This window comes from Lolium perenne, chromosome 7 (genome assembly GCF_019359855.2).
Source record: "Lolium perenne isolate Kyuss_39 chromosome 7, Kyuss_2.0, whole genome shotgun sequence".
Taxonomy (NCBI): domain Eukaryota; kingdom Viridiplantae; phylum Streptophyta; class Magnoliopsida; order Poales; family Poaceae; genus Lolium; species Lolium perenne.
Window position 1 is genome coordinate 54,718,684 of NC_067250.2, and position 24,198 is coordinate 54,742,881.

At 46.9% G+C, this 24,198-nt stretch overlaps 1 protein-coding gene and 1 long non-coding RNA gene across 3 annotated transcripts; one reads left to right on the forward strand and one right to left on the reverse strand.

Moving 5' to 3' along the window:
* The first annotated feature begins 17,293 nt into the window (after nucleotides 1-17,293).
* Nucleotides 17,294-19,201, forward strand: LOC127317467 (uncharacterized). The gene is made up of 3 exons (XR_007861163.2): nucleotides 17,294-18,391; nucleotides 18,524-18,694; nucleotides 18,850-19,201. It is a non-coding gene; the product is annotated as an uncharacterized lncRNA (long non-coding RNA).
* Nucleotides 19,202-19,460: 259 nt separating this feature from the next.
* Nucleotides 19,461-23,181, reverse strand: LOC127317466 (protein NRT1/ PTR FAMILY 5.8). 2 transcript variants are annotated; one of them, XM_051348025.2, is made up of 5 exons: nucleotides 22,860-23,181; nucleotides 22,555-22,772; nucleotides 20,522-21,060; nucleotides 20,237-20,432; nucleotides 19,461-20,147 (listed from the first exon to the last, which is right to left on the reverse strand). In XM_051348025.2, the coding sequence occupies exons 1-5, from the start codon at nucleotides 22,921-22,923 to the stop codon at nucleotides 19,779-19,781; spliced, it is 1,386 nt and encodes a 461-aa protein (XP_051203985.1). In that variant the 5' UTR covers nucleotides 22,924-23,181; the 3' UTR covers nucleotides 19,461-19,778. The 2 variants fall into 2 exon arrangements, with proteins under 2 accessions (XP_051203985.1, XP_051203984.1); XM_051348024.2 differs by having other exon boundaries at nucleotides 19,461-20,432.
* Nucleotides 23,182-24,198: the final 1,017 nt, after the last annotated feature.

The following is a 24,198-nucleotide window of genomic DNA, read 5'->3' on the forward strand; positions in this document are numbered from 1 at the left end:
ACTAGTGAAAGTATGATCCCTAGGCCTTGTTCCTAAATACTGCTATCGCTGCTTGATTACTGTTTTACTGTGTTACTACTGCTGCAATACTACCACCATCAACTACACGCCAGCAAGCTATTTTCTGGCACCGTTGCTACTATTTATTCATACCACCTGTATTTCACTATCTCTTCGCCGAACTAGTGCACCTATTAGGTGTGTTGGGGACACAAGAGACTTCTTGCTTTGTGGTTGCAGGGTTGCATGAGAGGGATATCTTTGACCTCTTCCTCCCTGAGTTCGATAAACCTTGGGTGATCCACTTAAGGGAAAACTTGCTGCTGTTCTACAAACCTCTGCTCTTGGAGGCCCAACACTGTCTACAGGAAAAGGAGGGGGCGTAGACATCAGGCGTGTAGTTGATGGTGGTAGTATTGCAGCAGTAGTAACGCAGTAAAACAGTAAACAAGTAGCGATAGCAGTATTTAGGAACAAGGCCTAGGGATTAGGCTTTCACTAGTGGACACTCTCAACATTGATCACATAACAGAATAGATAAATGCATACTCTACACTCTTGTTGGATGATGAACACATTGCGTAGGATTACACGAACCCTCAATGCCGGAGTTAACAAGCTCCACAATTCAATGTTCATATTTAAATAACCTTAGTGTGCATGAAAGATCAATTCGACTAAACCAAGTACTAACATAGTATGCACACTGTCACCTTCATGCTATGTAGGAGGAATAATACACATCAATACTATCATAGCAATAGTTAACTTCATAATCTACAAGAGATCATAATCATAGCATAAACCAAGTACTAACACGGATGCACACACTGTCACCTTTACACCGTGCAGGAGGAATAAAACTACTTTAATAACATTGCTAGAGTAGCACATAGATAAATTGTGATACAAAATACATTGCAATCATAAAGAGATATAAATAAGCACTTCACTATGCCATTCATAACAGCGAATAAGTATTCTGTGAAATATAGCCTAAGAGACCCACACGGTGCACACACTGTCACCTTTACACACGTGGGACAAGGAGTCTCCGGAGATCACATAAGTAAAACCCACTTGACTAGCATAATGACATCTAGATTACAGGAATCATCATATGAATCTCAATCATGTAAGGCAGCTCATGAGATTATTGTATTGAAGTACATAGGAGAGAGATGAACCACATAGCTACCGGTACAGCCCCGAGCCTTGATGGAGAACTACTCCCTCCTCATGGGAGCAGCAGCGGTGATGAAGATGGCGGTGGAGATGGCAGCAGTGTCGATGGAGAAGCCTTCCGGGGGCACTTCCCCGTTCCGGCGGCGTGCCGGAACAGAGACTCCTGTCCCCCAGATCTTGGCTTCGCGATGGCGGCGGCTCTGGAAGGTTTCTGTGGGTTTCGTCGAACGTATCAGGGTTTTCGCGACGGAGGCTTTAAATAGGCGGAAGGGCAAGGTTGGTGGACTTTTGGGGGGGCCCACACTATAGGGGGCGCGGCCCCCCCTTGGCCGCGCCGGCCTAGGTTCTGGTGGCCCTGTGCCCCCTCTCTGGCGGTTCTCGTGTGTTCTGGATGCTTCCGGGTAAAATAGGAACCTGGGCGTTGATTTCGTCCAATTCCGAGAATATTTCTTTACTAGGATTTCTGAAACCAAAAACAGCAGAAAACAGGAACTGGCACTTCGGCATCTTGTTAATAGGTTAGTTCCAGAAAATGCACGAATATGACATAAAGTGTGCATAAAACATGTAGATATCATCAATAATGTGGCATGGAACATAAGAAATTATCGATACGTCGGAGACGTATCAGCATCCCCAAGCTTAGTTCTGCTCGTCCCGAGCAGGTAAAACGATAACAAAGATAATTTCTGAAGTGACATGCCATCATAACCTTGATCATACTATTTGTAAACATATGTAATGAATGCAGCAATCCAAAACAATGGTAATGACATGAGTAAACAAATGAATCATAAAGCAAAGACTTTTCATGAATAGTACTTCAAGACAAGCATCAATAAGTCTTGCATAAGAGTTAACTCATAAAGCAATAATTCAAAGTAAAGGCATTGAAGCAACACAAAGGAAGATTAAGTTTCAGCGGTTGCTTTCAACTTGTAACATGTATATCTCATGGATATTCTCAACATAGAGTAATATAACAAGTGCAATATGCAAATATGTAGGAATCAATGCACAGTTCACACAAGTGTTTGCTTCTTGAGGTGGAGAGAAATAGGTGAACTGACTCAACAATAAAAGTAGAAGAAAGGTCCTCCATAGAGGAAAAGCATCGATTGCTATATTTGTGCTAGAGCTTTGATTTTGAAAACATGAAACAATTTTGTCAACGGTAGTAATAAAGCATATGTATCATGTAAATTATATCTTACAAGTTGCAAGCCTCATGCATAGTATACTAATAGTGCCCGCACCTTGTCCTAATTAGCTTGGACTACCGGATCATCGCAATACACATGTTTTAACCAAGTGTCACAAAGGGGTACCTCTATGCCGCCTGTACAAAGGTCTAAGGAGAAAGCTCGCATTGGATTTCTCGCTATTGATTATTCTCAACTTAGACATCCATACCGGGACAACATAGACAACAGATAATGGACTCCTCTTTTATGCATAAGCATGTAACAACAATTAATAATTTTCTCATATGAGATTGAGGATATATGTCCAAAACTGAAACTTCCACCATGAATCATGGCTTTAGTTAGCGGCCCAATGTTCTTCTCTAACAATATGCATGCTTAACCATAAGGTGGTAGATCTCTCTTACTTCAGACAAGACGAACATGCATAGCAACTCACATGATATTCAACAAAGAATAGTTGATGGCGTCCCCAGAGACATGGTTATCGCACAACAAGCAACTTAATAAGAGATAAAGTGCATAAGTACATATTCAATACCACAATAGTTTTTAAGCTATTTGTCCCATGAGCTATATATTGTAAGGTGAATGATGGAATTTTAAAGGTAGCACTCAAGCAATTTACTTTGGAATGGCGGAGAAATACCATGTAGTAGGTAGATATGGTGGACACAAATGGCATAGTGGTTGGCTCAAGTATTTGGATGCATGAGAAGTATTCCCTCTCGATACAAGGTTTAGGCTAGCAAGGCTTATTTGAAACAAACACAAGGATGAACCGGTGCAGCAAAACTCACATAAAAGACATATTGAAAACATTATAAGACTCTACACCGTCTTCCTTGTTGTTCAAACTCAATACTAGAAATTATCTAGACTTTAGAGAGACCAAATATGCAAACCAAATTTTAGCATGCTCTATGTATTTCTTCATTAATGGGTGCAAAGCATATGATGCAAGAGCTTAAACATGAGCACAACAATTGCCAAGTATCACATTATCCAAGATATTATAGCAATTACTACATGTATCATTCTCCAATTCCAACCATATAACAATTTAACGAAGAAGAAACTTCGCCATGAATACTATGAGTAAAGCCTAAGGACATACTTGTCCATATGCAACAGCGGAGCGTGTCTCTCTCCCATACATTGAATGCTAGGATCCATTTTATTCAAAAAAAACAAAAAACAAAAAACAAACCGACGCTCCAAGCAAAGCACATAAGATGTGATGGAATAAAAATATAGTTTCAGGGGAGGAACCTGATAATGTTGTCAATGAAGAAGGGGATGCCTTGGGCATCCCCAAGCTTAGACGCTTGAGTCTTCTTGATATATGCAGGGGTGAACCACCGGGGCATCCCCAAGCTTAGAGCTTTCACTCTCCTTGATCATAGTATATCATCCTCCTCTCTTGACCCTTGAAAACTTCCTCCACACCAAACTCGAAACAAACTCATTAGAGGGTTAGTGCATAATCAAAAACTCACATGTTCAGAGGTGACACAATCATTCTTATCACTACTGGACATTGCCCAAAACTACTGGAAGGTAATGGAACAAAGAAATCCACCCAACACAGCAAAAGAAGCAATGCGAAATAAAAGGCAGAATCTGTCAAAACAGAACAGTCCGTAAAGACGAATTTTAAAATGGCACCAGAATTGCTCAGATGAAAATGCCCAAATTGAATTAAAGTTGCGTACATATCTGAGGATCACTCACGCAAATTGGCATAATTTTCTGAGTTACCTACAGAGAATTAGGCCCAGGTTCGTGACAGCAAGAAATCTGTTTCTGCGCAGTAATCCAAATCTAGTATTGGCTTTACTATCAAAGACTTTACTTGGCACAACAAAACACAAAACTAAGATAAGGAGAGTTTGCTACAGTAGTAAACAACTTCCAAGACACAAATATAAAACAAAGTACTGTAGCAAAATAACACATGGGTTATCTCCCAAGAAGTTCTTTCTTTATAGCCATTAAGATGGGCTCAGCAGTTTTAATGATGCACTCGCAAGAAATAATATTCGAAGCAAAAGAGAGCATCAAGAGGCAAATTCAAAACACATTTAAGTCTAACATGCTTCCTATGAAAAGGAATCTTGTACACAAATAAATTCATGAAGAGCGAAATGACAAGATCAGGAAGATAAAACAAGTGTAGCTTCAAAAATTTCAGCACATAGAGAGGCATTTTAGTAACATGAAAATTTCTACAACCATATTTTCCTCTCTCATAATAACTTTCAGTAGTGTCATGAGCAAACTCAACAATATAACTATTACATAAAGCATTCTTATCATGAGTCTCATGCATAAAATTATTACTCTCCACATAAGCATAGTTAATTTTATTAGTTGTAATGGGAGCAAATTCAACAAAGTAGCTATCATTATTATTGTCATCATCAAATATAGGAGGCAAAGTAGCATCAAAGTAAATTTTCTCCTCAATGCTTGGGGGGCTAAAAAGATCATGAAAACTAGCTTCCCCAAGCTTAGAACTTTCTATATTTTTATCAACAATGGTGTTCAAAGCGTTCATACTAATATTACTACCAGCATGCAAATAAGATTCCATAGGTTTTTTAATTTTCGCATCAAACAATCCATGTTTTAAATCAGGAAATAGAATAAGAAGCTCATTGTTGTCCATTATGCCAAACTAGTGTAAACAAGAAACAAAAAGATGCAATTGCAGGATCTAAAGGAAATAGCTTCGAGTACTTACAACGGCGAAAATAGCTTAGTAGCCGAGATCCGGAGTGTGAGTACCTTTTACCTTTCCTCCCCGGCAACGGCACCAGAAAATAGCTTGATGTCTACGCCCCCTCCTTTTCCTGTAGACAGTGTTGGGCCTCTAAGAGCAGAGGTTTGTAGAACAGCAGCAAGTTTTCCCTTAAGTGGATCACCCAAGGTTTATCGAACTCAGGGAGGAAGAGGTCAAAGATATCCCTCTCATGCAACCCTGCAACCACAAAGCAAGAAGTCTCTTGTGTCCCCAACACACCTAATAGGTGTACTAGTTCGGCGAAGAGATAGTGAAATACAGGTGGTATGAATATATATGAGCAATAGCAACGGTGCCAGAAAATAGCTTGCTGGCGTGTAGTTGATGGTGGTAGTATTGCAGTAGTAGTAACGCAGTAAAACAGTAAACAAGTAGCGATAGCAGTATTTAGGAACAAGGCCTAGGGATTAGACTTTCACTAGTGGACACTCTCAACATTGATCACATAACAGAATAGATAAATGCATACTCTACACTCTTGTTGGATGATGAACACATTGCGTAGGATTACACGAACCCTCAATGCCGGAGTTAACAAGCTCCACAATTCAATGTTCATATTTAAATAACCTTAGAGTGCATGAAAGATCAATTCGACTAAACCAAGTACTAACATAGTATGCACACTGTCACCTTCATGCTATGTAGGAGGAATAATACACATCAATACTATCATAGCAATAGTTAACTTCATAATCTACAAGAGATCATAATCATAGCATAAACCAAGTACTAACACGGATGCACACACTGTCAGCATTACACCGTGCAGGAGGAATAAAACTACTTTAATAACATTGCTAGAGTAGCACATAGATAAATTGTGATACAAAATACATTGCAATCATAAAGAGATATAAATAAGCACTTCACTATGCCATTCATAACAGCGAATAAGTATTCTGTGAAATATAGCCTAAGAGACCCACACGGTGCACACACTGTCACCTTTACACACGTGGGACAAGGAGTCTCCGGAGATCACATAAGTAAAATTCACTTGACTAGCATAACGACATCTAGATTACAAGCATCATCATATAAATCTCAATCATGTAAGGCAGCTCATGAGATTATTGTATTGAAGTACATAGGAGAGAGATGAACCACATAGCTACCGGTACAGCCCCGAGCCTTGATGGAGAACTACTCCCTCCTCATGGGAGCAGCAGCGGTGATGAAGATGGCGGTGGAGATGGCAGCGGTGTTGATGGAGAAGCCTTCCGGGGGCACTTCCCCGTTCCGGCGGCGTGCCGGAACAGAGACTCCTGTCCCCAGATCTTGGCTTCGCGATGGCGGCGGCTCTGGAAGGTTTCTGTGGGTTTCGTCGAACGTATCAGGGTTTTCGCGACGGAGGCTTTAAATAGGCGGAAGGGCAAGGTCGGTGGACTTCTGGGGGGGCCACACTATAGGGGGGCGCGGCCCCCCCTTGGCCGCGCCGGCCTAGGGTCTGGTGGCCCTGTGCCCCCTCTCTGGCGGTTCTCGTGTGTTCTGGATGCTTCCGGGCAAAATAGGAACCTGGGCGTTGATTTCGTCCAATTCCGAGAATATTTCTTTACTAGGATTTCTGAAACCAAAAACAGCAGAAAACAGGAACTGGCACTTCGGCATCTTGTTAATAGGTTAGTTCCAGAAAATGCACGAATATGACATAAAGTGTGCATAAAACATGTAGATATCATCAATAATGTGGCATGGAACATAAGAAATTATCGATACGTCGGAGACGTATCAGTGGGCAACTTCATCTACTCGCGTCGGAGCCCGAAGGTCAAACCTTCACCCTCCCTGCCGATCTTGGATGTCGGCTTCGTGTCAGTGTGATTGATGGCTAGGGAACGGGTGTAGCGTGCTGGGGCCGGGAGAAATCCTTGGTCTTTGACCACAGTGGCGGCAATGCCTTTGGGGCGCCGTGACCTGGTGAGGCGTCACTGAGGTCCCGTCCCCTCACCTCCTACCCCCGTCCTGGGTGAAAGCCCAAAATCCGTTTGGATTGGATGGTGGTGGACCATGGGCGTCGTTCCCTCCTTGGAGTCGCTGTCTTGGGACAGGTGGTGTAGCGGCAAGGGGTGCCAATCTCGGTGGGTTTCTGTTGGCTGTGTGGCTGCTTTACTCGGCTCCGCTGTGTCTTCGAGTTATACGGATCCTCCCAAGCTTTCCCTTCTCCTGGGTGTCCTCGTTGAAGCTGTTCGTGGTACCAGTGTACATGTCGAGATGAGGTGGTCTGCACGATCTACCCGGTTGGTTTCCTGTAATGATGTTGCCTGCCAAAATCCACCGGCGAGCAGCGACGAGCAACACGAAGAGCCGGGAGGCTCCCAGAACTGCTGGTGGGTCCTGGTACCTCGGGCGACGGCCCGCAAAACTCCGGCACACATCCTGGCTGTTGCGAGGGCGTGCCACCTGACCTATACCTGGTCAGGAAGGTGATGGATTGCTTCAATTAGTTTCCTGCATGGCAGACACGTAAACATTAAATCCGAGCCTCGATCGGCTCTCAGGTTATCCTGTGAATCGGCTCAAAGAGCCGATTCACCCATGGTTCGTATTGGATCTACGATAACATGGGGACCCTGCTTGATCAATACCAAGTTAAATCAATCTACGATAGTCTAGGGCTTTCACCGCATAATTGGAACGTCCTACGCGTAGTTGAGCCTGGCAGATACGAAAGATAACAGAAAACTAATCCTAGAAGAGGCCTAAAAACCAACATAGAGTTGATTCCCGGAACAACCCCTCTTGGATCGGCAAACCATACCTTACGCACTACTGGATCGTTCAACCCGTTTGCAAGGCCTAATCATGCGGATATCAAACTAATCCTTGGAGAACAAGGAACAACCATAACAGATCAGATCTACTAAATAAAGTCCAAGCAAGATGCTGCCCTTACACCTAAGATAGGTGCAAAGGCAGCTAGATATTTAGGGGCAGCATAACTAAGCAAACATATCAGAAAAGTATCGATGCTAGCCCCTAAACATCTATGATAACGGTATTACTCGCCATCAACAAGGCTTCAGTACGAGCAACACAAAACAACGAATAAACTGATACTGCCTAGATCGCAAGATGCGATCTAGGCAGCATGACGCTTACCTGGAAGAAACCCTCGAAACAAGGGGTGGCGATGCGCCTAGATTGTGTTTGTTGTGAACGTGATCATCCTCCTTTCTCAATAACCCTAGGTACATATTTATAGTCCGTAGACTTTCTATCTTTGGAGTAAACCTAACTGTGTACGAACCAAACTCTATCTCTTAATTCTAAACTGAAACGTGATCTACTATAATGTACAGATATACGGGCAATCTAGCCCAAACTGTCGCACGAGGCCAATTCAGAAACACTTTATGTGCATATCCTCTAAGTCCATCTCAATCACGGCCCATCTCCTCATTTGGCTAAAATCCGGCGATAACACATGCCCCCCTGGTTTTGGCAATAATAATTCCAAAACCACTCTGTTTTCCTTCATCGGGTTACGCGTTGCAGAGCAGAACCGCTACAGTGCCCTTCCATCATGATGCCTTGCCTTCTCAACTTCTCCGTACTGCACGATTTGACAGTTTTGGCACCGCATCCTCGAAAACTGCTACAGCATTGAATCATCTTCCACTGTATCTCCTTTATTTAACCGCATCCCGAGCAGTTTACCTCTTCATCCTCTTGTTCTGCATTAGCAATCGACACTCCCCTCCTCTGCAACCATGGACTCCTCCTCTGCCTCCTACTCTTCGGGCCTCTCCTCCCAATCCTCCTCCTCCCGTGAGCCGACGCTAGAGTACGACCCGATAGCGGCGTACGAGGCCCACGCCCCACTGTGGTGGGTGATACGTCTCCGACGTATCGATAATTTCTTATGTTCCATGCCACATTATTGATGATATCTACATGTTTTATACACACTTTATGTCATTATTATGCATTTTCCGGAACTAACCTATTGACGAGATGCCGAAGCGCCAGTTCCTGTTTTCTGCTGTTTTTGGTTTCAGAAATCCTAGTAAGGAAATATTCTCGGAATTGGACGAAATCAACGCCCAGGTTCCTATTTTTGCACGAAGCTTCCAGAAGACCGGAGGGGAGACGAAGTGGGGCCACGGGGCGCCGACACAGTAAGGCGGCGCGGCCAAGGGGGGCCCGCGCCGCCCTAGTGTGTGGCCCCCCTGTCAGGCCTCCGAGGCTGCCCTTCCGCCTACTTAAAGCCTCCGTCGCGAAAACCCTATTACGTTCGACGAAACCAGAGAAAACCTTCCAGAGCCGCCGCCATCGCGAAGCCAAGATCTGGGGGACAGGAGTCTCTATTCCGGCACGCCGCCGGGACGGGGAAGTGCCCCCGGAAGGCTTCTCCATCGACACCACCGCCATCTTCATCAACGCTGATATCTCCCATGAGGAGGGAGTAGTTCTCCATCGAGGCTCGGGGCTGTACCGGTAGCTATGTGGTTAATCTCTCTCCTATGTACTTCAATACAATAATCTCATGAGCTGCCTTACATGATTGAGATTCATATGATGATGCTTGTAATCTAGATGTCATTATGCTAGTCAAGTGGATTTTATTTATGTGATCTCCGGAGACTCCTTGTCCCATGTGTGTAAAGGTGACAGTGTGTGCACCGTGTGGGTCTCTTAGGCTATATTTCACAGAATACTTATTCACTGAGTTATGATTTGAGTTGGATGTCTCTATGAAATTGTGGTGTGTTAGTACCTCCTGTGAATGCTCAAAGTGACAGCGTGGGGTGTTCATTAGTACTTGGGAATGCATCTTTAAGGTTTGCCTACATGATGGATTAGTGTTCGTTATCTTGCTAGAGAGTAATTCAGAGTAGCATAGTGAAGTGCTTATTTATATCTCTTTATGATTGCAATGTGTTTTGTATCACAATTTATCTGTGTGCTACTCTAGTGATGTTATTAAAATAGTTTATTCCTCCTGCACGGTGTAATGGTGACAGTGTGTGCATCGTGTAGTACTTGGCGTAGGCTATGATTGTGATCTCTTGTAGATTATGAAGTTAACTATTGCTATGATAGTATTGATGTGATCTATTCCTCCTTTCGTAGTGTGAAGGTGACAGTGTGCATGCTATGTTAGTACTTGGTTGGGTTATGTTGATCTGTCATGCACTCTAAGGTTACTTAAATATGAACATTGAATATTGTGGAGCTTGTTAACTCCGGCATCGAGGGTTCATGTAATCCTACACAGTTAGTGGTGTTCATCATCCAACAAGAGGGTGTAGAGTCTAGCATCTATCTATTTATTCTGTTATGTGATCAATGTTGAGAGTGTCCACTAGTGAAAGTATGATCCCTAGGCCTTGTTCCTAAATACTGCTATCGCCGCTTGTTTACTGTTCTGTTACATGTTTACTTCCTGCAATATTACTACCATCAACTGCACGCCAGCAAGCACTTTTCTGGCGCCGTACTACTGCTCATATTCATTCATACCACTTGTATTTCACTATCTCTTCGCCGAACTAGTGCACCTATTAGGTGTGTTGGGGACACAAGGGACTTCTTGCTTTGTGGTTGCAGGGTTGCTTGAGAGGGATATCTTTGACCTCTTCCTCCCTGAGTTCGATAAACCTTGGGTGATCCACTTAAGGGAAACTTGCTGCTGTTCTACAAACCTCTGCTCTTGGAGGCCCAACACTGTCTACAAGAATAGAAGCACCCGTAGACATCAGTGGGACGAGGCGGATTGGGACTTCTCCGTCGGGTCAGAGGATGACGAATCCTTGACCGACGGGGAGGATAACCTCCAGTTCCTCGTTGACGGGGAGTTGGAGGAAGAGAGCGACGACGACTCCTTCTCCTGGGGCGAGGACATCTCCTCCGACGAATACCCGCCGGCGAAGCGCTTCCGCGCCGGGTCGGAGGACGACGACGACGAAGAAGAAGAAGAAGAAGCAGTCCCTACCGACGGCTTCAGCAGCAGCGACGAAGACCTCGCCGGCAGCAACGCCGATGGCGGCGAGGACGGCGACGACGAGGGCAGCAACGGCAGCGACGGCGCCGGCCCCTAGATTAGGGACTGCTAGAATAGGGCTAGTAGTAGTACATTAGGTAGCAGATCTTCCTTTTGTGAGCAATCGGCTCTTATTGTAAAAACCCCCTTTTAATCAATGAAGAATGCTTCTATGTTTGATTTTTCCGATTGTCAAAGTAGGTCAACGCACAAAGAGCCAATAGCAACGCATCGCCCTTTTACCATAAAACGCCAGTAAGGCCAGTACTGATTTGCCACCATCGGCTTCTTGAACCTGTTGCCCCCCAAGCTCCACTCGAAGCGGGGTAGGGCGTGAGCACCAAGAGGACTCGAAAGGAACCGCAAACCCCTTCATCAAACCAAGCAGAAGGCCTCAAAGCTCAACTGAAAACTGATCTGGCAAAAATACGTGCCCTGAACAAACGGCTAGTGACGGGCGAGGACGAAGATGACGAGGCCGAGATCGCCGAGGTGGATCGTGTCCGTGCTGACGCCCTTCGTACTTTCGAGGCATTCCTTCAGTAGAGCCTATCCATGTAACCTGATACCTGCTCGTAACAGTTTGTACCTCTAGAGTCGATGGCTGCGCATCGGCTTTTTAGTCTAAAGTCGATGTCTGTGCATCGGCTGCGCTTTGCGTCCTGTTGCTTTGTATATATATATTTTTTTTTACTGGCCGATTTCATGCATCGGCCCCCATATTTCACTGTCCATCATCCCACATACTTGGGAAATATTTTTTGAGATGCTGACCATTGACAGCCACTGGGAACTTCACACCGCTCAGCTCCTCGAGCATGTATGCGTTACCCTTTAAAACTTGGTCGATCCTGTACGGCCCGTGCCAATTTGGAGACCATTTACCATATGTTGCATCCTTAGTCCCCAATGGCAATACAGCTTCCCATACCAGATCACCAACGTGAAACTCCTTTGGTCTCACCTTCTTATTATATGCGCGAGCTACCTTGGCTTTGTTCTCTTTAATTTTCTCAAGCGACCACAGTCTAAGTTCCGTTAGATCCTCAATGCTATCACTCATCAGGGCTGCATATTCTTCAGTTGTTAAATCATTCTGAAACGTAATACGTCTCGACCCAGTCGTGATTTCCCAGGGTAATACGGCTTCTTGTCCATAGACCAGATGGTATGGCGAGGTTTTTATCGCTCCATGACATGACATGCGATAAGCCCACAAAGCCTCTGACAATACCTCGTGCCAACGTCTAGGGTGCTCGTCGACTTTCCTCTTAATTAGCTTGATAAGGCTCTGGTTGGACGCTTCAGCTTGCCCATTTGCTTGAGCATAGTATGGAGACGATCGGATCAACTTAATTCCCATGTCCTCGCAGAACTTTCTAAACTCGCGAGAAACAAAGACCGAACCTCCATCGGTCGTGATAGTCTGGGGAATCCCGAATCTATGGATGACATGTTCTTTCACGAAATTGATAATATCTTTCGATGCCACTGACTTCATAGGGACAGCCTCCACCCATTTAGTGAAATAATCTGTAATGGCCAAAATCCACATATGGCCTTTGCTCGATGGAGGATTGATTTTGCCGATCATATCCATGCCCCAACTTCGAAATGGCCAAGGCTTGATGATGGGGTTCATTGCTGATGCGGGTACCGTCTGAATTTTCCCAAACTTCTGACACGCTTGACACCCTTTATAGTACTTAAAACAATCCTCAAGCATGGTGGGCCAATAAAACCCCGATCGCCTGATCAACCATTTCATCTTATGAGCCGATTGGTGAGTTCCACAGGCGCCTTCGTGTACCTCGTGTAAGAGCCGATTTGACTCGGCTGGTCCCAGACATCTGAGAAGTAACCCTTCCAAAGTACTGTAGAACATGTCATCCCCAATAAGGACATACTTCATGGCCTTGTACCTTATCCGTTTAGGTGCCCCCCGAGCCGGATCTTTCAAGTAATTGAAGATATCGGCTCTCCAGTCATCCGGTTCCAGAAACTGTACCTGAACATCGGCTTCACCTGCTACGTCCTTGTAGCCTGACGCCATCTGTGCGAGATCGTTCGCCTCGGTATTTTGCGACCTCGGGATCCAGTTGAAGTTTATATACCTAAATTGTGCCATCAGCTCACGGCATTGCATCCATAATGGGAAGAGCGACTCGCTCTCACATTTGTATTCCTCCGTGAGTTGGGAAATCACCAATTTTGAGTCTCCAAAAAGTTCCACTGCTTCTGCCCCGGCTTCCATAAGCAACTCCATTACCTTGTGTATTGCTTCATATTCAGCGACATTGTTGGTGCAAGGGGTAGGTAGCCTGATGGAGAAGGAATATGTTGCCCCCCGGGGCGACACGAGTAGAATGCCGATGCCGCAACCATCATCACAAGCCGATCCATCAAAAAACATGGCCCATGCACGCACAGACAGTGCTGCTATATCAGTGTTGATTCGTTTAGCAATAAGATCGGCCAACGCCTGTCCCTTGACTGCTTTCGCAGGCTGATACCGGATATCAAATTCCGATAATGCAAACATCCACTTACCGAGTCGGCCTCTCAACACAGGAGCCGACAGCATATGTTTGATGACATCCGATTTGCATATGATGACAATTTCCGCTGACATCAAGATGTGACGAAGCTTGGTGCAGGTAAAAAAATAGGCAGAGGCACAACTTCTCGATCTCAGGGTACCTAGTCTCTGCATCCAACATCCTTCTGCTGATGTAGAAAGCGACTCTCTCCAAACCATCATAAACTTGCACCACCACTGAGGCGATGGAAGTGTTAGCTACTGACAGGTAAATATAGAATGGTCTGTCTTGCTGGGGCGGAACCAACACAGGTGGCTTCGTTAGATACTCTTTAATCTCGTTGAACGCTCGCTGTTGCTCTGCCCCCCAGCGAAACTCCTCATCTGATTTAATTTTTACCAATCCCATGAACGGCTCGATTCGACCTGACAGATTGGAGATGAATCTTCTGACGAAGTTGATTTTGCCGATGAGACACTGGAGTTCCTTCTTCGTGGTAGGTGGCTTCATTGTTCGCACTGCCTCCTGACTTTTCAGGCCGATCTCAATTCCGCGTTCATGAACCAAAAAACCCAAGAATTGACCGGTCGTTACACCAAAAGCACACTTCTTTGGATTCATTCTTAGCCCGAATTTTCTAGTTCGGTCCAGGATGCGTCGCAAATCTTCCAAGTGTCCTTCTACTTAAACAGACTTGACTACCACGTCATCAATGTAAATCTCCACCAACTTGCCGATCAGATCATGAAAGATGTAATTCATGGCTCTTTGGTATGTTGCGCCAGCATTTTTCAGTCCAAATGTCATGACTACATATTCAAACAAACCTACCGAACCTGGTACTCTGAATGCAGTCTTGTGTATATCTTCTGGAGCCATAAAAATTTGGTTGTAACCGGCATTGCCATCCATGAAACTTAAAACCTTATGACCAGCAGCTGCATTGATCAATGTCTCTGCTACCGGCATTGGATACTCATCCTTTGGAGTGGCTCTATTGAGATCCCGAAAATCTATGGCGACGCGCCATCGGCCGTCCTTTTTCTCTACAGGTACGATACTAGAAATCCACTCAGCATACCTGCATGGCCTGATGAACCCGGCGTTCAACATTTTCTCGATCTCTTTCTTGACTTCTTCTAAAATTTCGGCCTTCATCTGTCGTGCTCGCTGCTGGAACGGCCGAAATCCTTTCTTAAGAGGGAGCCGATGCTCAATGATGCTCCTGTCTAAACCGGGCATCTCTGTGTAATCCCAGACAAAGCAATCTGGGTATTCTTTCAACAAAGCTATCATCAGGCCCCTCAGATGCGGATCTAACTTTTTGCTGATAAATATTGGTCGTGGCTTATCCCCAGGACCAATGTCAATCTCTTCTAGCTCATCAGCCGATGTAAATCCATATCCTAGCTTTCCGTCGCCTGCTAGATCGATGCTGAACACAGGCAAAACGTATGGTGAGGATAATTTGGGCCGATTGCTGGAATCGGTCCCCTTTTCGATTGCAGCAAACCGTTCTTGGTCTTCTGCTTCCCAAATATTCATGCCAGCTATTGAGATCTCGATCGAGTCATCTGCATGAACGACCTCCACGTCATCTCCAATCCCACTGTATCAGACATTGGTGCATTGTGGATGGAATGCAGCAGTTGGCGTGAATTCAATCCCTCCCTAGCAGGACAGCGTAGGTGCTTTTGCTGTCGACGATGAAGAATGATGTAGGGATGGTTTTTCGGCCCACGGTTAGATCCACGTTCAGAACGCCTTGCGTTTCTGATGCTTGGCCGTTGAAGTCGCTTAATGTGACGTTGGTTTTGATCAAATCGGCGTTAGAGCGTCCCAAACGTCGTAGCATGGAGTATGGCATTATATTGACTGCCGCTCCCGTGTCAACCAACATCTTGCTGACAGGCTGCCCGTTGATTTAACCTCTTAGGTACAGGGCCTTCAAATGTTTGTAACTCTTCTCTCGTGGCTTTTCAAAGATAACTGGCCGAGGGCCGCAGTCAAACTGTGCTACCGGTACTTCTTCGGTTCTTGGAGCACAAAACTCTGACGGGAGTATGAACACCATATTTGTGCCAGCCGATGCCTTCGCATCGGCTTTTATTTGTTTGGGGCGCCATTCTTTCTTCTGTGGACGCATCTCCGTATCCAAAGTTTGCTGAATTTTCACGGCCAGATCGGGCCGCGCTTTCCTCAACGTGTGCAGGTATTGCGCCTCGGCTTCCTCCAAGTTACGTAGCCGCTGAACCCTACGCTTTTGGGAGTGACTGAGTCCATCAGGGCACCACCTTGGCCGGTGGTATCTATCTTCTTCTTCATCTTCTAACTCCTCGAAATCCTCCACTCGAGATGACTCAGCTCGTCCGTTCTGAGATGGGAGAGGCCCTAGACGGTTGAACACTGAAACCTCACCTGTGTCCTCCTTCTGCTGTCTACACTCTAGGCAGTTGTCGATTGTAGGCAATCGGCTCATTCCTGAATCCCAGCAGTGCTTAAAGAAAGGACAATCCCAGTGTCTGTCCATGTCTTCCTGCTCTCTTGACTTCCCCTTAGCGCGGTGCTCATATCCTTCGTCGTCTCTATCATACCGACGATATTTTCCGTTGTCTACATCAGACCGACGATATCTTTCGTCATCTATGTTGTACCGCCGGTGTTGGTCGTACTGACGCTCATATTTGTTAAGGAGATGCGCGGAGAGCGGTCGTTGATACCGCACGTTTCTAACTTGTTCCTCGGTGATGTACCGTCTGTCATCATATCGTGGCCGGTTGCATGGGTCGGCCTCCTCCTTTTCCTTGCCACGGAAGTGACCGATTTTTTCTTTATCCCCGCCATGGTGGTATACAGGCCCTGCCATGTTAACATCGAACGAGAAATCTAACTGACGCCTCGTGGAGTGATTGTGTTCCACCATGTTGACGCCAGGAAACGGTTATATGCCTTTAGCTGTCTTATAGTTCGGCTATAGCTTTTCATAGTTTTAAAAATCATCGCGGCTATCGGCTATAGCCCGCTATTTTAACCACACATCGAGAGATCCACAGGGATGGCATACTCAGTTCCATCGACAAATCAACGAAACCTGAACCCTCTACGAGTTGAAGGTTGAATGCAGACTTTATTCATAAGACATTAGTGGCTGGGGGAGATGGCGTCGGACCACGAACACGATCCAGGCGTCCTCTCACAAGACGGCCGGTTCACCTGCGCGGGGCACCGTCCAGGCCGTGCTGCTCACCCTCGCCGGTGCCAGACCCAGAGAAGGGGTCGCCCAGCCCACCGGAAGCTCCTGACCAACAAAAAAAAAAAAAAAAGGCTTTCGCCCCGCTTTATAAATAAAGCCAAACGGCCGAACGATACAAGGTGATGAGGAAACCCTCTTACAAAGCAGACCAGAGATAAACTAGAAAACTAAGAAGCACCGAGCTTGCCACCAAAGATGACATGAGACTAAGGAGACCCGGGCTCCATGACAACGCCCCCAAGAAGGTAACGACGTCACTGCCGCCGCCGTTGCCAAGACCACAATGATCTCGGATTTTCACCCGGAGCCCAAGTGAGGAGAGGGAAGCCACATCGACGCCCTCAAGAGGGTCACGACACCCTCAGGCGTCGCCGTCGATGGCGCCAAAGCGCTGGGCTTTCGCCCGGAACAACCCTCACCGCAACTGGTCCCTAAGTCTACCAGGCACCCCCGAGCCGAGCTTCTACCGCGCGATCTGGGCACTGAGCACACCAAGGCGTGTCCAGCACCAGGAGCTCCCGACGCCCACTCCTCGCCACCCTCGTGGCCCGAAGAGACGGCCATCACCACTGCCACGTCGCCCGCCGCCGAGCCGCCCGTGCAGTCCACCTTCCGGGGCCGCTGCCCCGGCATCCGCGAGCTCTGCCGGTGTCGCCAGGTCCAACGTGTGGCCTGAGAGCCTATGGAGGTAGACGGTTTGGGTCCGGATGGCAGCAACAGCCTAGCCACCTGGAGGACGTCCTCCACCGCCGCCCGCGGGTGCCGACCGGACGCGGTTGCAGGGACACACCAGGCCCCTCAGGCCCGGCCGAGCCCAGGCTGGGCCCGTAAAGTCCCCGCCTCCACGCTGCTGCACGTAGGCCGCCGCCGTCGCTGCCGTCCTGCTCCTCCCCGTGCTACCACATCCGCTCCAGGTGACGTCGCCAGCGGGAGCAGCCTGGCCCGCCCAAGTCCAGAAGGGCCCCGCCTGGGCCCAGATCTAGGCCGGTGGATCCCGGCCGCCGCCACTGAACCGCAACGCCCCGCCGCCCTGCGCCGACGCGAGACGAACCTGCCACACCGCGCATCACCCGCCGCCTCCACAGCCAGACGCCACGCAGCGCCGCCGCCGAGGGTGAGGTCCACCGTGCACCGCCGCCTGACCGCCAGCCCCGCCTGGGGAGGACCTGCGCCGGGTAGAAGAAGAGCCACCGCCGCCGGCACCGCCTGGGCTTTGCCCGGCGGCTCCCGCCGGCGGCGGCAGCGAGGGGAGGGTGGAGGAGGAGGGACGGGAGGTTAGGGTTTTTTCGCCCTGGAGTCGCTCACGGGGGAGCGACCCGAGGGCTCCTGACCAACGACAGAAAGCAGTTCGTGGAGATGCTGATGCAATAATCGCTGTACTTCCTCTCCACCACTCCACGCCCGGTCCGCCTCCAGGTATGCAGGTGTTTCTCGCCTTTCCATCAGAGGTTGCTCCCGTTTGCTACGCCACGAGTATTAAACATGAATCTAGGAACGGCCTCTGTGTTATTCATCCTTCGCTCACCTCGTGTTCGACGAAATGCGCAGGTGTTGCTTGCAGTCCACTGGTTGCACAAGAGCTTCAGGTTTGTTACACCTGAGTTTGGAGACAGAAGATCGGCGACAGCAAATTGATCAATTTAATTGGGGATTCAATCTAGACCTCGCCCCGCTCGGCTGATCCTCAAGGCCCTGCTCTCCCTGAGTCCCTGTCCCCTGGTAGGCCGGTTCGTTATGTCCAATCGCTTATTCATGAACAATGGTTTGATGGCCTTTAATTTCTCGTCTCATTGACTCTTCAGCCAATCAGGAAAGCATTAGTCATGACCGAGTAGGGTTCTAGTTTCATGTATTTGATTCCTTCACACTTGTAGGTGTTCCAATGTTGCCCAAGAAACATACGTCTGGTCCGGTGCTGAGAAAAGAAATAAAATAAGACGAGAGAATGTATTCATGGAATTGCAAATAGGTGCTCTAAATAAGTACTTTTTAGGAAAAAGTATTGTTGATCTCAACAACAATAATCAAATGCAAGAATCTGATCTGGGTGAAGACGATGAGCTGGATTCAAATGCAAATCTTCAGGTCAATGAACAATCCCTGGGTGACACTAAGTAACTAACTAGTGTCGATTTTTTTTGGAGAAGATGTTATTTCGTGAAGCACAAAAGAATTATTATCGGTCGAGTCATTCAAATTTGGTTCTTATTTGAGGTAACCAAGCTAGCATGGCATATTTTTTTATATTGCTACTCTTTTAATTTTTCTATCATTATATGATATTTTTTATGTGTTTGAGAATCATTTTTATACATCTCAAACTAAGAATGTATAGTTGGATGTTAACTATTGATACTTTGCAAGTGAAAATAGTCATATATACTTATATATAATTTTATATATGCGTAGCCTTAAGGCCCATATCGTCGACTTCGCCCTAGGGCCACTCCAAAACATAGAGCCGACCCTGTGTACGAAGTCGTCATTCACATGGAACTTTCATTTCTGTAAGGCCAAATCCTAACGAGACAAGCCTAATACACAAGAACTCACACTCTGTCACCTACTGTGTCAGTTGCACGCAGGCAAAACAACAGAATGCCGCACAATTCTACTCCCAAATCCCACACCCTGCCACAATCCCACGTATCAGTGATAGGCTATCACGACGCGCCCATGCTAATTGTAGCACCTGCACAGCTGCGTGAAGATCACGAAGCTGATGGAGCTCAGGAGCGCCAAGAACCAGTAGTAGTTATCCAGACGCGCCACCTGGGGGTCGTCGGAGAGCCAGCCGTGTGTCTCACCGGCTCCCCTCACCGTGGTCGCCAGCTCGATTGCTGATATCAGCACCGCGCCGACGAGGCTCCCGACGCCGAACACACTGAGGTAGAGCCCGATGCCGATGGTCCTCATGGCGCTGGGGACCTCCGTGTAGAAGAACTCCTGCATCCCCACGACGGTGAACACGTCCGACACCCCCAGCAGCACGTACTGCGGGAGGAGCCAGGCGATGTTCATCTGGCCAGCCACTAGGTGGCGCCGGCGGGACTCGACAAGCGCCGCGATGGCCATGGCGACGACGGAGAAGACCATGCCGACTCCAATCCGCTGGAGCACCGTGATCCCCTTGCTGCTCCCGGTGATGACGTTGATCAGGGGGATGATCATCCTATCATAGAGAGGCATGAGCAAAATGATGGACACGGTGATCGTACTTTGGAGCATAGCCGGCGGGATAACAAATACGCCGCCTCCGACCTCGTGGTCCATCAGCGCGCCCTGCTTAGTGAAGAAGGTCATCGGCTGCTGGAAGATCACCGCGAACATGAGTAGCACCGTCCATATTGGTAGAAGCCTGAGGATGATCTTGGCCACACTGGGTTTAGTTGTAGCCTCGTTCAGGGAGTCTTTCGGGCTAGTTACCTCGGCTACTTTAAGGGCCTTCCCCTGCAACCTGTATAAAAGAGTTCAGAATTTTGCATCAGGCACAGCAATTTAAAAAGGAAATGCCCAACAATTGAGGTGGTAATGCAAAGATCTTACTCTAGTTCAGAAAAGTTGTTCTCATTGTCGCCGTCTTCGTCGTCGTGTCTCCGCGACAAACGGATCTTTCCGGCAGAAACGCTCGCCAGAAGCGACTTGATAGCTCTCAAGATGCTATCAGGGAAAGAAGTACCATGGACGCTTCTCGGCTGATTGATCTTCTGCTTGTAAAGAGGGGTGCAGCAGAAGAACGCCACGACGGATATGGCCATGGCGCCGGAGGGGATGGCGAAGCCAATCCCCCAGCCAACAGTGTCCTGTACGTAGGACATGGTGGAGTTCCCCAGGAGGCTGCCGCAGCATATGCCGAAATACCACCACTGGAAGAAGGCGCTCTTCACCCTGCCCTTCTCCTCTGGCGTGCTGCAGCCGGACTGGTCATCGTCCTCGTCATCTATGTCGAGCTGGTCAGCACCGAAGGCTTGCAGCGAAGGGTTGTACCCGCCTTGCCCGATGGAGATCAGGTAGAGCGGGAGGAACAGCGAGGAGCATGGCATCCATTTGCGAAACAATGCCCATGAAGTTAGTCCTATCAGCCCCTGATAAGCAGTGTTAGTGGAAAATGGTAAGCAGGTTTTCAATTTACAGCTCATGAGAAGAATTAATTTACTGTCGGTGGAGGTATAAATTAAGTTTATTTATGAAATACACAGCGCAAAAATAATCTTATTGTCTCCTTGGTAGAGTATGTTGTGCCATCTCAAGAAAAATACAGGAGGAGTGCTCCGGTGCTTTCCGACACTTTTTTGCACGCTTCCTAAAGCAAACTGATGGCTGTGATTAAGGGAGCGAATCCCACCGAAGTTTTAACAGTTTAAATCCACGCCTTACTGGACGAAGACAACAGCTTGCAACTACCCACGTCCCAAGACCCACTACTCGTTCTTATGGCTGCCAAATTAAGTCAAGGCCGCTGCCGATGGCCGGACCTGCAGGCTGCAGGAGATGGACTCAGTAGTTGCGGTCAAGTGGCTAATCAGCACTCATAAATTGATCTTTCATGCAAACGGGAATACGTTGTTACTGAGCGCGGGAGAAGCCGTGCCGACGTTGGTTCGAGGCGGCCGTGCCGCGGTGGTCGCGCTGGCCGGCTTCTCTCATGGCGACGCGGACATCACGGCCGCAAGGGGTCGAACGGCACTTACATGCGAGGATGGATCGTGGGTGCTGGGTAGTTGCACATGCAACAGTTCATGTCTCGCAAGTAACGACAATAGATGCGCATTGACCAGATTACCTATTCCTTAATGAAAACAGGTGGTTTAGTTCTTCTAATCACAGCCTTTAATCTTTGCTTTGAAAGTCGTGCAAAACAAACTTCCAAAAAGCACCGGAGCACAAGCCAAAATTACAGTGTGTTGTGTGAATTTTCCCGTGTAATCTGCTTTCATTGTCCATGTCCTGACTTCTGAACCATCAGAAACTGGACATACATTTCAAAATGCAACAAACAACTTATTGGTGACTTAATACTACAATTTTGGTCTTAATGGACGTAACTAATTGTAAATGAATAATGTTCCGACATTGGTTACACCCACCACAATGTTGTCCTAATATCACTAAGGAATCCATTATCACTAAAAGCATCTTCATAGATGTCATGTTAGCCTTTCTTAGATGTGATGTTAGCCGGGTAGGATTTTAAATTTTTAATTGAGTACAAGGAGAGCAGCAGAAGAAAAGGGAGGTTGGTTTTTCTTCATGAAGGCATGATGTCTTCATTCATCGCACAAAAGACGGAAGGACGCGTTCACGACTAAAAGATTGCTATTTTTTCCATTTTACAAGATGTTTTCTCCGGGTCATGTGTTTTGTTATCATCATACCAAAACTATCTTATCTCAAGAATCCTGCCATAACTACAAGGTAAGGAAATGGACAGGCTGATACTTCATTTAGATTCCTGACTCCGGCAAACAACAGACGTTTGAAAAGAAACTGGAAAGTGGAAATACACGGAGAAATTAACATGATCCACGAAAAACAGCGAGTTTGCAAACATAACCGAAACAAGATGAGAATTATCTTACAGTGACGTAGAGCAAGGAGGAGATGATGATGGTGGAGTAACGATCCCAGTAGGAGTCCGCGAGGATGGCGCTGACGAGCGGCAGCATGGAGGTGATCCCAGCCCATGTGCTGACGCTCATGGCTGCCGCCGACGTGCTCATCTTCACGACGTCTGTGAGGTACGTCACCATATTAGAGGCCACCCCCTTGAATGCGAATCTCTCCACGCCAGCCACCACTGCAAATGAAGCAGCTCAAAGGACCATGAACAACTACTCAAACCTGAATCCAACAGTACAGAACTCCTAGCTAGAACATTACGTACCTATGATCAGAACACACGGTCTGCTCAGTGTTGCCGTCGATGAACCCTTCTCCGCCGTCATCATCAGTTACGACGAATGTCGATCGAACCACGAGAGTGGCACCTCACTCAATTGGCTTGAAGATTCACCTAGTTACAGAGCCAAGATAGAGAGCTGATATATTTCTTGATCTGCTTTCTGTTCTCTCCAAACTAATATTGCACATTGGGCACTCGGTGCGATGTAGATCATCAATTATACAAAATAAGTAAGAAGCGAAGTTCTGAAGTTTTGACGAGCTAGCCAGGAAGTGGGATCTGACGGAACTAACACAAATGACAAGTCCTCTAGCTTAGCCAGCCTTTTTAAAGGAAAAAATAAAGTGCTTCTTTTCCTCTGTGATGGCATAGCAATTCTTTTTGTCTATGCATTGTGGCCTCTCCACGACAGAGCCAGATAATGGCGCAAAACCATCACTGCTTTAAAGAATGACCTTGTACATACATACGTGCTTTAACTAATAGCACATAGTAGTGTATTTCAACGTCTGATACGTGCATATCCAGGATTTCTTGGGAACTCATAAGTTCTGAACTTGGAAGCACTTAATAGTTAATAGCTCTATCGATCGGTATATGGAGTGTTTCTTAATTTGGTGTTCAATTAGCAGCCTGGACCTTGGTTTCTTCAGCTGCACCTGTGTAATTTTGTGCCAACCTGGGTACAGTTGCATGATTCACTGAATTTTATTTTTTTGAATTGAGAGGCCTCCGCCTCTGATTTCATTGAAATGAAACCGATAAATACAGCATTTCTCCAGGGTTTTGTCTCCCCATCATTCACTGAATTGGATGTGCGTCTATTCAGAATGCATGATCCCTTTATTCTGCGGAGAGCTAAAGCCTATAGGGAATTAATTTGACAATGACATTGCAGACAGGTGGGTGTCAGTGTGTGCCTGCTGCAAACGGTGCAAAGAGTGGAGAAAGAAGAACAACCATGTCTAGCCAACTGAAGCGTCCAATGAATGCATTTCTTTCTTGGGGCAAGAGGCAGTTTCCCACTTATCATGCGTCGATGGAGCATCAAAGCAGACATAAATTAAGCTCGCCAAAGACAATCGAATCACAAGAAGTTAGCAACGGCCACGCATGATGAATCTGTAGTGCATGAGTACGGACTTCGACGAAAGGAGAAACATAAGATAAAAGGAAGGGAGAATAGTGGGTGATAGGTTTTGGTGTAGGTAGAAGTTTTTGTAGCCTGGAAATGGGACATTTCACCATGTCGGTTTTTTATCGTTCGATGAGGTTTGGATTTGATCCAAAAGTAATCTTTTACCGTTAGCGTTGAAGGTTC